This window comes from Chenopodium quinoa, unplaced genomic scaffold (genome assembly GCF_001683475.1).
Source record: "Chenopodium quinoa cultivar QQ74 unplaced genomic scaffold, ASM168347v1, whole genome shotgun sequence".
Lineage (NCBI taxonomy): Eukaryota > Viridiplantae > Streptophyta > Magnoliopsida > Caryophyllales > Amaranthaceae > Chenopodium > Chenopodium quinoa.
The window spans coordinates 4,935,405-4,951,189 of NW_018743331.1; the positions used below are offsets into that span (position 1 = coordinate 4,935,405).

The following is a 15,785-nucleotide window of genomic DNA, read 5'->3' on the forward strand; positions in this document are numbered from 1 at the left end:
GTCTTGGGCACAAGATTTTGTATTAATGCTTCATTTGACTCGATTTTAATCACGTCTACTTCAAATCTACCTCATACACTACTTAACAAACACTAGTACGTATCTCACCATATTAAACAACGAAAAAATGTAGTTGCATTCTTTTCTTGGTCTATAAATTCCTTCACCATCTCCACATTAAACATTTCGCAAAAGTTAGATCAAAAGCTCATGCAATATAGAGTCGTAATCACTTTACGCACTCCACTAATTGACAGCTAACAACCGCCTAAATCACTGATAGATGACGACTACTGTAACAGCTAACAACCAAGCTCAAAGCTACCACGTCTAACAATTACCAATTACCAATTACGGAGTACTAATTTTGATGAACAGGGCCAACTAAATATCCCATTAGAGCTCAACCTTAGAAATTACTAGATCGATTTAGAAATAAGTAAATCATAATAATTGTTGTTTGAAGGGGCGACAAATAGGAAAAACCCACATGACATAAACGAAAAGATACCACCAATCTAACGTTTTTTCTCGAATAATAATTGAGATTTGGGATCTTCCCCACTAAACTAGGCCTTTTAAATCCAAATAAAAAATATTTAATAATTTTTTTTTTTTTTTTTTTATCAAAACTAGTATAAGAGTGCCACATACCCTCCTGCTTGCTTTTCACCTCTGCGTCTGTTTCAGCCGTTAAAATTTATTCCCCATCACCAAAAATCTTCAACAATTTCATACCCAGGTTTGTTTTTCATGTTAATTTTCATATTATTACTTCTAATTTTATGTTCATTCTCTTAATTAATTAAATTGCTTGCTAAATTATTATAATATGTACAGTTAAGTTGACAAGCAGGGTTCTTGTTTGCATATTATCCTTATAATTACGGGTTTAATTTGCCCTGTTTCTGCTACTATTTTTGTTGACTTCAATTTTAATTTTCTGGGTTTAGATTAATTGAGTTTTTACTACATGGGTATTGTTTATTTTAGTTTTTTAATTTGATCTTGAATTGGGTTTTGTTTATGGGTTTAATTATAATCTGATATTGCTAAAAATATCATCTTTATTGCTTAGATTTTTTAATATAGTATTAGTACTATCCAATCATCTCATATTTCGAAGGAATCAATTTAATTATTGCGGAATTGCAGGAAATTCCATGTTTTTGAGGAGGTTTATTGCTAATCTTCTCTCATATGGGTAAATTAACTTCCACAAATGCTTTTGGATCTTACATGATGTTGCTAGTTTTGTATGATACGGAGTATTAGTTAATTTTGTCCTTATGATCGGAATTTCGAGTTTTCGAAATCAATTATGATCGAATCAATTATTTGATGATATGTTGGTGGTAGATTATAGTCAATGTGCCTGTTTCTTGCAGAATTTAACTTCGTTCATAATCTCTGGGAAGAAAAAAAAAAAAAACAAACTTGTTTTGATGTACCTTTATATTGTACAACTGGCCACGTTGACCGTCAAGCAGACTGATACACTCATTTTTTTTTGTTGGTTTCTTTTTTGTGGTTTGAGACTAATTTCATTGATCATCTTGCTTCATATTTTTTATTGCTTACAATAAAGAGCCCTGCCAAGAACTAGTCTCATGAAGGGGGGGGGGGGGGGGGGGGGGGGGGGGGGGGGGGGGGGGGGGGGGGGGGGGGCGAAAAAAAAAAACTAGTCCTATGACATAATTCCCACGGTTATGTGTTTGCATTGTAAACCGCGGCTCTTCCTTAATACGGAGTAATTGTCATTTAACTGTTTTTTCTTGTTCCATGTGAACTTGTCTCTTGGATATCAATGCGATATCACCTTTTGCTTTTGACTACCTATGAAATATTACTTGCAAATTGTAGATTTGAATAAGATAGCAAATACTTCTTTTGTATGATCTACATCTTAAATGATGCATACAAAGTATTAAGATATGGATTGTGTGGTTGTCTTTCATGTAAAAAGTTTTTCTTGTCACATGTGAAAGTGATAAAATGCTACCTTCATGTTATTGTGCGCTTGTTTCAAAATTATTATCTTGATTTGTTCCAAAGGGTTGCTATATGGTGTGATTAATATTTTTGAGTATCACTTGATGTCATTGTTTGGTAAGTGACTTTTGATGAAAAGGGTAGTTTGGGGATACCAATTAAATTTACAGTACTTTATATTAGTTGTATTTGTATGTAGAATAAATGTTATTTGAAGATGTTTATCGCATTCTATGATGGCAAATTCCTTTCTGTTGAGATGTTTATTGCATTTCTATAGTGGTATTATGAGCAATTAAGCTAGAAATTACTTATGTACCTAAAATCATGTGGGACTTACTGCATTTTTGGCTCTATGGAATACTTTTTATTACAATTTTATCTTTCTTTGTCTTTTAGATGGCGGATCGGATGGAAATGTATAGCATGGATGACGCTCTTTTGAGCTTAGGTTTTGGGAAATTCCAATCCTTGATTCTACTTTATGCTGGACTAGGATGGATTTCAGAAGCTATGGAAGTGATGATTCTTTCGTTTGTTGGACCAGCAGTACAAACTGAATGGAATCTTTCTTCAGAGCAAGAGAGCCTTATCACAACTGTAGTGTTTGCAGGCATGCTTGTTGGGGCATATTCTTGGGGTCTAGTTTCAGATAGATATGGAAGAAGGTACATGCTGTAGTGCTGTGAATTCTTCCCTGGTATTTTAGTTTATTTTTTAAACTTTCCTAATTGCAGAGACATACACAATGAGCACTTAAAATGCAATCTGAACTTCCCTTCCTTTCATGTCAATGTTCTTTAAATTCTTATGCCCTTGAATAGTTCAGAGTCTATTCACGAATCCTTCATAGTACTTCAAAAGAAAGAATACTTGAAAAAAAAAGAGAGAGATAAGAATTTGTAAAATGAATTTCATGAAGCAGCCTAACATGCTTCTCCATGCTACTACATGTTGCTTGTCAGCTGTCTTTTGGTTATTTGACTTGTTTTTAGCTGCTTAAAGAAGATCGATTTTCTTGAACTAAATGTATTAGTGATTAATTCTAAGCTCAGATGAAGTTAAATAGGTTAGATTATTATTTTAGCTAGCATTACGTTTGTTTGCTGTTTTTTTGTGGAATCTGTAGCTTCAAATCCTCAAAACAGGAACTATATAAACTTGCACTGAAATTACTCACTTATTGTTGCCAATTGTTAAGTCTGGCTCCCAAAACTAATGGATCAGACACTAAATTCCTGTTCTAATTGTTTCACTACATGGTACTGTAGCAAATTAGCACCCTAGCAAATTAACAGGCTCTTAAGTGCAGCCACGAAAATTTCAACTTTTAATACTGTTCATAGCAGCTTCCTAGTTCATACATTATCATTTTCTCAGCTTATATCTGAGCATCATAAGCATTTTAATTCGTTGTGTCTAGGTAAATCAATAAAATTTTCTTAAGATGAATTTTTGCATGGCATTCTTGGTTATAGTGCCTGATCGTCCCTTGTCCTCCCTCTCCTTGGTTCTTTTGGCATTTTATGTATCTTCCTGTCTCTCCTCAAAAACTCATTCCAACTTACAATAACAGCCAAATAGTAATGTGCCTGAAAATTGAAAATTCATGTTGAATTCCCTTCAATTTTTCACCTTTTCCTGTAGGTAACACATGCCTTGAACATTAGAAGTGATGCACTCATGTCCGACTTCGCTTCATATTCGTTAGAAAATTGTAGTATACAACAATTATATACATAAGTTGATTTCTGTATATGGAAAAAGAAACTATTCATATAACAATAGCAACCTTATGCCAAAGGTGGGGTGTGGGAAATCAATATATACACATCCTTAACCTTGTTTGTTAGAATGTTAACATGAACATTTCCTCTATATAGAGAAACCTTTTTTCTGCAGTCTGGAACAACTATTCCTAATTGGCTTTTACATTTGGTCTAGGCCTCTGGGCTTGAGCTGGCTCTTCCAAATCTGATAGTAAGCTGCATATAAAGTGGTTTACTTGATGTATCAGTACTTAAGGTTGGCAGAAGACAGAAGTACACCTGCCTGTACTTCATTGATGAACACTTTTTGAATAGCATTTACACTTTTTTTTTTTTTTAAATTTTGTTTTTGTTTTCCCCCATAAATACTTCAAGTTCTTTTGCTAAACATGCTCTTTTATTTTCTCTCTTCCAGGAAAGGGTTTTTGGCTACAGCGATGATTACTTCCTTAGCTGGTCTTTTAAGTGCAGTTGCTCCTAACTACATTACATTGCTAATATGCCGTTGTTTTGTTGGCATTGGTGTGGGAGGTGGTCCTGTATTATTGGCTTGGTTTTTAGAGTTTGTGCCTGCACCGAGGAGGGGCACTTGGATGATTATTTTCCAAGGATTTTGGACTATTGGCACAGTTATAGAGGCTGGCATAGCATGGGTATGTTACTGGTTTTATTATGATTTTTGGTGCTTTCAATCTACGAAATTAAGTTCTGTCTAGTTATCATATTTATACCATTAGTTTTAGGAGAGTCTTGGGTTAAAAAGTGAGGTTTTAGGCAAAAGGTTGTTACCTACAATATCCAATAAGCCCTTGTCAATCGTCTGGAATGTCTTTATTTTTTTTTTGTCTGCTACCTGTTGTGGATAGTTGGTCCAATAAGAACTTCAAGGATAAAGCTTCAAAAGCCATAGTTGCTAAGGCTACCTTGAGTACTGTTTCTTATTTCTTCCTTGAGATGAGAGAAATAGGAGATTTTTAGTGAATCATCAAGAAGACCAGATAATTTGGTAAGGTAAGTAATTAATGCTATTTATATTTAGGGCTAGGATTGAATTGATCAGCAAACTAAATGACTAATACAACTATCCTTTGAACTGTACAATAATTTTCCATGAGTTCATCTCTATTGCTTAATTTTCCTAGTAGTGTTGGTGTCTTAGACTGTTACCTTAGTATTTTAAACTATTATTTGTTCTGTACATGCTATTTACTCAGTAATAGATCAGCTGTTCTCTAACTTTCAAGATATGTTGGACAAACTGCCTGTGGTTTGGTTTGTTATTCGATTTGTAAAGATTATATTAAAATTGTTTTGTAAAATGGTTGGAAATCACATTTGCATGTAGATCTTGGTTATATAATTTTTTGATAATTCAGGCTGATATGTTTGGCTGTTAATAAGTCCTACACTGTGTAATTGTGTATACCACTAGCTGAATAGTTCTGCCTTCTTTTGAACTGACTTATGTCCTTTTTCATTTGTCTGCCAGATTGTTATGCCAAGGTTGGGATGGAGGTGGCTGCTTGCTTTCTCAGCAGTGCCTGCATTTCTTTTGCTTGTCTTTTATTTTGTGGTTCCTGAATCCCCAAGGTATTTGTGTCTGAAGGGTGACAAACAGGGTGCCATGCATATTTTGGAGAATGTAGCGAAATTTAATAAATCAGCACTGCCATCTGGTGTTCTTTGCACTGATGTCGAAATTGAGCAGTTAAGTGGTGTTCCTCCAGAGCGTAAACCATTGTTACCAAGTGTGCAAGCAGGAGTTGCACCTCCCCCCAATCAGGATGATACTACCACGGGGATTATTCAATCATTGTCAATGCTTCTTTCACCAAAATTAATTAGGTCAACCTTGCTCCTGTGGATAGTATTTTTCGGAAATGCTTTTACTTACTATGGTCTTGTACTGTTGACCACCGAATTAAACAAGGACAGTACATGTTATCTAAGGAAAATAGGTTCACCAGATTCTGCCAATGTCAATTACAGAAATGTCTTTATTACTAGCTTTGCTGGTAAGTTCATTTTGCCAACATGATTAGCCTATCCTTGTATAATTTTAAGGATTCTACTAATGTGCTACTTTCAATTGCTGCAGAGATTCCGGGCGTTGTCCTAGCTGCTGTCATTGTTGATAGACTTGGTCGTAAAGGTTCCATGGCAGCTTTGCTCTTGTTAACTTTCGTCTTCATGTTGCCACTGATGCACCATCAGTCTGACGGTCTAACAACAGCTTTGCTCTTTGGAGCTCGAGCATGTATTATGGGATCCTTCACACTCATGTTTTTATATGCTCCAGAGGTAAATCAACGTAATATATGCCCATTTTTCTGCATTATAGTTCAGAGTAGTAGAATATTGCTTTTAAACTACACCAAAAGCTTTATTTTAAGCAATCATTACATTTCATTATTTTCATGATTTTTTTCCTTTTTTAAAAATAAAAAATAAAAAAAATGAAAGTGGGTTAAATTCAATTAGAGATGAAACTCAGAGGTTAAAGGGTAAATTGACCCTAAATTCCAAATACTGGTAGTACGTGGAAATCGAACTTGAACTGGCATTCACTAAGTTATGCTACATGCAAATCTTAACTAGGATGTTAGCCTAGAGCAGCATCATATTACACCCCTGTTTCAATCTATGAACCACTCCCCTTTCCCTCCCTCTCCTCGACGGTGAAACGTACTGTGAGTTATCTTCTTTATAAAATTAAACCAAGTGTATGATAAGATACTTTTGCTGTACATTTCGAATGCAGATATACCCAACAGTTGTGAGGAGTACTGGTGTTGGACTTGGGAGTTCGATGGCAAGAATTGGTGGAATGATCGCCCCAATCGTGGCTATTAGCTTAATTCATGGATGTCATCAAACTCTTTCCATTATCCTATTCCTTGGTGTGGTATTACTTTCTGGTATCTGTGTCATGTTGTTCCCAATCGAGACCATGGGTCGGGAGTTGACTGATAGTTTTTTCGACAGTAGTACATATGAAAGGCTAGTTGCCTAAATCTACATGTAATCTATGCATTTCATATCTATCTTCTTCGTCGTGAAAGCCAATGAGGTCGTGGCCTAGTTGTCAAGACTGAGGTCTTGGACACATTAGGTTCCAGATTTCAATTTGTTGTCTTGTCTCCTATTTATTCTATGGATCACTTTGTAATGAACTTTGATCTCTTTGTACTGATTTTTTACATCTATTATATCCAATAAAAAAGAAAAAGAAAGAATATCTTCGTTTCTAGCAGAAGTGTTATCGATGACTGACTTGTTATGTTCTTTTTTTTAATCTTCATTTGAATTCTGGATTTTTTTTTCAAGATTATGTGGTACTTAGAAATATGTAATTGATGGTATTGATTATTGAAGCCATAATTGAAAGGTTCACTATATTTAAACCTGTGCGATGCACACTGTAATATTCAATTGTAATTTTTTTAAATCTTATACAGTTAAATGAGAAGTTCCTTAAAATGAGAAGAATGAGAAGGATTTACTGTGTATAATTTTGTAATGAGAAGAATGAGAAGGATTTAATGTGTATAATTTTGTGTACTAAATGTGCATATTATTTTGAACTAAATGTGCACAAAAAAAAAAAAAAAAAAAAAAAAAAAAAAAAAAAAAAAATCCTTGACTCAAATTGATGTGCATAATTCTTTTTTTAATAAAGGTGCATAATTTCCTTTTTCTCTAAAAAATTGGAAAATTTTAGCAGCTTGAAACACAAATTTACACATTCATTATGCACATTTAGTATAAAATATATGCAAATTAGATGAAGCCCGTATGATGCACCGTTTGTTTATATTTTTTCAAATAAAATATTTAAATAAATATATATTTATGTAATAAACTTTGTGATCAATTCGATTGCTTAAATTATTACTTGGATTTTCTTACTATAAAATGAATTATTAATTTTAATTCTCATATTTAGATAAAATTTCCTAATATAAAAAGATAATATTTATTTCAAAAAGTTACATATGCGACTGGTCACACCATGTGGTCGGGATTACTTGGTCATGGGTTACTTGGATGGTCAAGGGTTACTCAATTGATCGGGGGTTACTCGGTAATTGTTTAGATGTGTCTCAGCCGGCTACACGATATGACCAGCCACATTAGAAAACGCGCTAATTTTACTTTTATAATTTATATAAAATTTTATATCTAAAATAAATTGCAACTTTTTTTTCATTGGCTAAAATATAACGTTTTCCTATGTGACAGCTCTAAAATATTTTGAAAAAGCTCTCCTATATATAATTTTTGTAAAAGTTTATCATAATGTTGGTTCCATTAATCACCCAAATAAACCATTTAATTTTATTCATGATAAATTTTTTAAAAATAATAATCTTATGTGTTTATTTTGTTATTATAATCCTACGTAGCACTTTTAAAAAACTAATCTTACGTGGCATAATCCTATTGTTGCGTATTAAAAATATTAATCCTACGTGGCGCTTTTTTATTATCCTACGTAGCGCTTTTACAAAACTAATCTTACGTGGCAAAATTCGATTGTAGCGTTTTAAAATATTAATCCAACGTGGTGCTCTAATAATTTTTTTAAAATAAAAATTTCAACTATGGCTGATATATAAACTTCTCATTGGATAAGAAAGAAAAAAAAAATATGTGAAGCCAACTATTTTTCAAATTGTGTACATGATGAAAATGAATGACATTCCACCATCCTTGTTGGTTGTGCCAACTAATAAGTTGCATACTTAAACCCGCCCCCCTTGCAAATTAACATTTATGACTGACTTCTTAATTATGATCACCTTATCATTGCATTCAAGAATTTTAAGATGCATTCAAGAAATTCAAGAAATTCAAGATGTTTTTTTTTTTTTTTTTTTTTTTTTTTTTTTTTGTATTTAATACAAAACTGACCTTTTTTTTTATTAAAAATAAATTTAATTTAAATATGTTATGTCATTCATAGGATTATCTTTTATGTGAAAAGATATTTTTGTAACTAATTTAAATCTTAAATCACTATTCGTTGTTTTTTTACAGTTAAATTTAAATTCTCAATTCTCATTTATTAATTTTGCTTATGTGGCAATTATATATTTTCAATTCTAAATAAAATACAAATATATTTTATAATTGGTTAGAAAAAGCTCTTTTTTTTATACGTTTAGTTTTAATAGTAAAATATAATAATAATATCAATTATTGACGATAAGGATTAGTTTTTATAATTTTTTTTAGGATTAGTTACATTCAAGTTAATTTTTTTAAAATCATAATCCTACATGCATGGCGCTTTTTTTTTTTTTTTTTAAAAAAAAAAAATCATAGTCTTAAAAAATCAAAATCTTACGTGGCTCTCTAAAATCTAATATATATATATATATATATATATATATTTATATATATATATATATATAACAAATTGAATGAATTGGACGAAAAACTAAGTGCCAATTCTCTCTCCTCAAGAACCGCCATTTTCTCTCTGAAATCTTTGAAAAACCGCTATTGATTACTGCTTAATTTGCTATTTTAACACAATTTATGTTACATTATCAACGTTTCTACAGTTTTGAAAATAAAAATTGGAGAAAATTAACGAAAATTGGCGAAATTTAGGTGTACTTCATTACTTTGAAGCTAATACAATTTCGTTCATTTTTTGTAGCAATTTCTTACTGATTTTTGTGTTTAGGTTAAAATTTGTTGAAATTGAAGTAGAAGAAGTTCAATAAAAGTGTTTCGAAGTTTTGCTAAATTTTTAGGTTTTTTTTTTGATTTTTTTTTGTATTTTTTTTTAAATTGGAAGTATACGTAGTTCAATCGAAGTTTTGTTGTTCTAATTTCGTCTGATTTACTTTTGATTTGTACTTTTGATTTACTAATCTGAAATATATCATGTTTCAAAGTGATTTCTTACTTTCAAAGTGATTTCGAAGTTCAAATTGGATGAATTTGTTTTAATTTCATTTTATTTACTTTAAATTTGTGTGTTTCAGTAAATTTATGAACGTAATTGTGTGTTTAAGTAAATTTATGGATATATTTGTGTGTTTGAGTGCGTTTGTGTAAGTTTTTTGATCTACATGCAATTATAATCATGTATTTGTTGTGTTTTTAGCAGTTTTTTTAGTGGATTATGGATAATTTTGTTCTCATTTCATTTTATTTACTTTAAATAAGGTTAGAAATTTGATAAAAAAATGTTTTTTGTGTATATGTTTGAGTTTCTTTGTATAAGTTTTTGATCTACATGCAATTATAATTATGTATTTGTTTGTGTATTTAGGTATAAACTTGGTGCAAAACAAATAGATTTTCTGAAAAATTGATCTTCATAATGTTCTGTTTAAAGTAAATGTTTCAGTTTTAAAAGTAAATACATAATACTTTTTTTTAGTTAATGAAATATTTATGTAATAATATTATAATAATAATGAAATATATATATAAATTGATCTTCATAATGTCGTGTTTAAGTAATTGTTTCATGTATAAAAGTAAATACATAATACTTTATAGTTAATGAAATATTTATACAATAATTTGATATGACTAATTTTTCATTTTATTTTGAATTGCATGCAGATTAAAATGAAGATACTTCAAAGAAAACTGTTGCAGCTGCATAGAAATCTCCAAAGGTTGCAGGTACAAAGAAATCTATAAAGAAACCTCGTGATGAATCTATAAAGAAATATCCAAAGAAGGCTCCTATGGCAACTCCAAAGAAACCTCCTGTAGAAGCTATAAAGAAACCTCTTGTAGCAGCTACAAAGAAATCTCCAAAGAAGCGTGTTGCAGCTACGAAGAAATCTCCAAAGAAACCTGTTGCTGGTATATTATCTTGAATATTCAGTTCAAGTTTTGTTCTTCAAAATTTCTTCTAAAATGTGTACAGTAAATACAGTATGCATATTTGTGTAAATATATATACATGTTTTAAGATTGTTAATCTAATTTTTTCACTTCAACGGTAGAAGATGATAAGGATGAAAAGCTGTCAAAAAACAAATATTGATAATAAGGAGGCTAATAAAGCAACTTGAACCTTCAGAAGGTTAAACAAAATTAATTATTGTCATATATAATCAATTGGGTTAAACTAATTGATTTACTGTAACTAATTTATGTTTACTTTAACTGCTTTCTTTTTTACTTTTAAATTTAATTGTTTAACTTTTAATATTGAATTACTGAATGTTGTGTATAGGTGTTTGTTTAACCTTATAGAGGTTAACAAAATTTAAAATATATAATTATAGGAATGTTTATTTTGATGACTTAGTTTTAGATTTACATTTGATATAATACGTCATGTTCTATGTTTGATTATGCTATGTTTATTACTATGTTCTATTTAACATCTATTTAGAAAGTAAATGGTTTGTCTTTAAAAGTATATAGAATTCTACATAATGTAAATAAAAAATCTGATATAATATTTTGTTTATCAAGATGCAGGAACCAAAAAAAGAAAAGAAAAGAAAAAGATGAAGATGATTATGAACTAGAAGATGATGAAAAAACTAAGTCAGAAGATGAAGAATAGTTTGAATCAGAAGATGAAGAAAAGGATGAATCAGAAGATGAAGAAGAAGAAGAAGAAACAAAAAAGACTGAACCTCGTTAAAAGAAGAAAATGAAGAAGGAGAAAATAGAAAAAGAAGTGAAAGAAGGTAGAATAAGGAAAAAAGCAGAAAACAGATAAAGAAGTGGAGCAAGTTGTGGTTTTTCACGATGATAAAAGTGATGTAGATGATGGTGGTCATATTGGGGGGGGGGGGGAAACACTGCATACCTAATGCTGTTTTTGATTTGATAAAAAACTTTAGTGAAGATCAGAAGAAGGATGTGCAAAGCATAGGCTTTGAAGGCCTGCTTGAGTTGAAATTGGCTTAAATTCAGACAAAAATACTTCCCTGGCTATGGCCATCACTTTAATGAAAAGAGTTGCATGTTCAAAATTGTTATGTTAAAGGAGTTCTTTGTAACAAGTTTTGATATTCATGATATCTTGCTGCTTCCATTCCCCATGTCATGCAAAACCAAATAACATATCAGTTAAGGAAGCATACTCCAAAAGATTGAGGATTAAAAATGAGTGGAAGAATAAGCTAGAAATTCCAGGAAGATGATATAACCATGAACAGTTTGGGGAACAAAATTCCGAGCCTAAAAAATGGTGGTGATGATTTCAAAAGGTTTTTTTTGTTATGTATGTGTGTAACACCTTTCTTGCATCTGTTATAAATAGGGTTATTGATTACAAAATAATGAAGTATGCTAATGAAGTGAATGAACTAAAGAATCTGCATTGATGTACGTTTGTTCTTAGTAACCTTTGCAAAGCAGTTGAAAGGTTGAAAAAGAACAATGAAAAGAATCAAAGTCAGGAATCAGTGGCTGTGTAGTTGTGCTTCAGATTTCCTACTTTCACCGCCTTGTGTTTAGAGGTATCCATGAACTACCAGTACATCCATTGATACATCATTGGACAAATAAAAAAAATGAGAATCAAAATAGCAAGGGAAGCAAAGGCCAAATTTAGCCAGGGAGAACTTGTGAAGGATATTTATCCAATGTGTATAAGGGATCTACCACAAACAGAAATTTTGGGTGATGTTATTGAGACTGGTTACCAGCATTTCACAGACAAAGAGAGAAGATTTATTACTTTAAACATACCATCCTATCTGATGACAAATACTGAGATATATCAAGCTGCTCGTGATGTAAGTATTATTTGTGCTATTAATCTGCTAATAAATTATGTTTTTTGTGCTGTCTTTATATTTGAACCTTAAGTAAACATATATATTGTAAACACTAGATCGACTAAAGGTAGGATTGTTTCTGGAATTTCAAAAGATGGGGTTGTTTATGGAAGATCGACTAAAGGTGGGATTATTAGATCCCATCTTTCCTTAAAAGTAAATAATAATATTTTCATAATTGTAATAACTGATATTTTCATAATTTGTAAGAAGTTGAAGAGAACTTTTACTGTAGCAAAGAGATTCAGCTCTGTTTTCAATGTTGCATGCTGAAAGGGTGAACTCTATAACATATAGGCTTAAAAATTTAAAATAGGTCCATCAACGCCAAAAGGATCTTCAATTGTCAAACACAGAAACTTTTAGAAGACGCTAGGGTGTAAAGAGCTCTAGATGAAGTTGTTAGGATCTATGATGATTTGAAAAATGTCTTCTATTCTACTTGGGAAGAGCAAAACAAAATGAAAAACCTTGAAAAGAATGTTGATGATCATGCTGTTGATCTAGAATCTATTCATATCAATGATGATACTCCTAAACCTGTCAAAAATGAAGCACAGATCAATGAAGAAATCAATGAAGGGTAGACAGTTGGTGTAGAAGCAAAAAAGGGAAGGGATGTTACTAAGGAAGTAGCCACAGTCCTTAGTAACATTCAGGAGGAGCTAGCATCCGAAGGGGCTGATAATAATGTGCAGTAGCCAAATGTGCCTAAGGAAGCAAACATAGTGCTTACAAACATTCAGGAGGAGTTAGCTTCAAAGATAAGGAGTTTAGTCAATTTGGACAAAAAGGAGTTGAAGTTGATTTTGTTTTTAAGTGGATGAAAGGCAACAAATCAAGAATGAAAGAAATGTGGCAATTAGTGGTTGATTATTGTTTTCTGCAAAAAAATTCATTGAAAAAGTAAATGTTATTTGTGTTCTACTTTTTAAGTCTTCAATTTTTATTCAGTATTTCATTTACTTATTAAATTTTTTCTTTTATGTACAGTGAAGAGTTGGTGAAATTTGAAGACCAAAATAGGGCTAGGAATCTATCAATAAGAAACCATTTATGTCACATAAAAGGTTTCTTAGGTAAAGAAACCATACAATTAAAAATTATGGTATCTTAGAAAATAAATAAGAAACTTTTGCAAAGTCATGGTCTCTTAGAATTGTGTTATATACCTGGGTGTATGGTACACCCAGGGTTATTAATGTCTTTTCATGACAATTTCCCTCACTCCTTATTTCAATCATCGTCTCTATCTCCCGCACTCAACAACTAACATTTCCCCTTTCTCTCCATCTACCCGCAGCCTCCACCGTCTCTGATGTCAAGCCTCCACTGCCTATGTCGTCATAATTTCATTGCATTCAAGTTCTATCTCTATCTCACAATCCCTTTATAAACCCTAGTTAATACTCTTCTGCAAATTATTTTCGTGGTAATTTCTTTGGTATTTTTCTTCTTCTTGTATTTAATTCATATTGTTCCGCTCAAATTAGCAAATTTTTTTTCTTTAAAGTTTTTTATTTATTTATTTATTTATTTTTTTTTTTTTTTTGCTCTGTCATGTGAATCTCAATTTAATTAGAAATTTTGTTCAATTTGACACAGAAATCTAATTGAATTGAAATCTGGAAACCAATGATTTGATGCTTTTATTGACATGTTTTATTGATATGCTAGTAATTTGGCAAATTTGTTTTTGCTGTCTGCAATATCGGGAGATGAATCCTTAAGGAGAAATCGAAAAAAATGGAAAATTGTAGATCTTCTTTTAGAAAACACATATATCCAACTAGATTGGTAAAGCAGTCTCCACTATACCAATATCTTATTTCTTAGTGCTAAATCAGTCACCTATGTGCGATATATCAGCAGCCAAGTAGTTCGTGTGGCTTAATTAATTATTTATTTTTATTGTGGTTTGTGTGTTCTACTTATTGTTTGAGTTTACTAAGCAACAAGCTTATAATGTATAAAACAACAGTTGCTGGTTAGAAACTAGTATAGTTAGCATAGTTTCTGACAGATGTAGCCCTTTAATCTAAAGTAGGCAAGGATTCATTAATATTTTGCTTTGGATTACACATTTGAGCAAAACAATATTGCTCATTCACAAATTGCTTTGGATTACACATTTGAGCAAAGCAATATTGCTCATTCACAAATGAGCAAAATAATGTTGCTCATTTTGGCTAGTTGACACAACTAAGCTAAATATTTTCGCTTACTTACTATAACAGGCATGAATGGACATTATTTTTGCTCTTTTACTATAATTAGGCTCAAATGAGCAACTATGTCAAGGTTGTAATTTTCATAACTTTCAAAAAGTTTTGCTAAACGTATTTTGCTCATTTGTTTGATGAGAAAAAATATCTTCTTGCTCATTTATTAATCAATTGAGTGCATCAAGTATGTGATGAAACTCATGTTTGTGCTATAAATGATGGTCCATTGAGTCCTACCTTTGCATTCTTGGGTTGCCTTTTAATATGATCAATATATTTGATTAATATCTCTTTCTAGTCTTGTTGAGAAAAGCTTCAAATGATATTATAATCTCTTGTGTGCATTTTCCTGGCAAAATATAGTTACATTTGCTCATTTTATTCCATAAAAATACTATAAGTTACCTACATAGGCTACTATCTCTTATATATGTGCACTATATCTACTTAGGTGTGTTAGTAAAATTGTAAGCCTATTAGCTCAATTGGTCGAGCACTGTGTTCCTATATTGCACAGGGGATGTAGGTTCAAATCCTACATAGGCTACTAGTTTCAAATCATTTATAATTCTACATATGCTCACTGCACTTAGCATGATTAAAAAAAAAAATTAGTTAAGAAGCTAAAATCTGAACTAATTAGAGGAACATATACAATTGCTAGTAGTTGATAAATGTTGTTCATTTGATAAATGAACAAAGAATTTTTTTTTAGAGGGAAAGGTGAGAAGGCAATATTATTCCAAATCAAAGTCCACCAAAGTTTGGATACTTTGGGGAAAATTGTTCACACAAACTAACTCCGAACACCCGTTTGTGTCCCATCTCAAAACAAGATGAGCAACGGTATTGCCCGCTCTCCTTATATGAGTAAAAGCAATTACATTAATATAATTAGCTATCATTTGAATATCCTCATAGATAAACAAAAACACAGGCGTATTCCACAAGCTTGCTTGTTAATGGCTTGAACCACTTCCAAAGCATCTGACTCCACCCATACATTGTTGTAGCCGAATCTT

At 31.5% G+C, this 15,785-nt stretch overlaps 1 protein-coding gene across 2 annotated transcripts; it reads left to right on the forward strand.

Annotated features, from left to right (window-relative positions):
- Positions 1 to 594: 594 nt before the first annotated feature.
- Positions 595 to 7,014, forward strand: LOC110737811 (organic cation/carnitine transporter 7-like). 2 transcript variants are annotated; one of them, XM_021918156.1, is made up of 6 exons: positions 595 to 742; positions 2,392 to 2,660; positions 4,177 to 4,414; positions 5,251 to 5,776; positions 5,860 to 6,062; positions 6,523 to 7,014. In XM_021918156.1, the coding sequence occupies exons 2-6, from the start codon at positions 2,392 to 2,394 to the stop codon at positions 6,772 to 6,774; spliced, it is 1,488 nt and encodes a 495-aa protein (XP_021773848.1). In that variant the 5' UTR covers positions 595 to 742; the 3' UTR covers positions 6,775 to 7,014. The 2 variants fall into 2 exon arrangements, with proteins under 2 accessions (XP_021773848.1, XP_021773849.1); XM_021918157.1 differs by lacking the exon at positions 595 to 742 and adding an exon at positions 1,062 to 1,204.
- Positions 7,015 to 15,785: the final 8,771 nt, after the last annotated feature.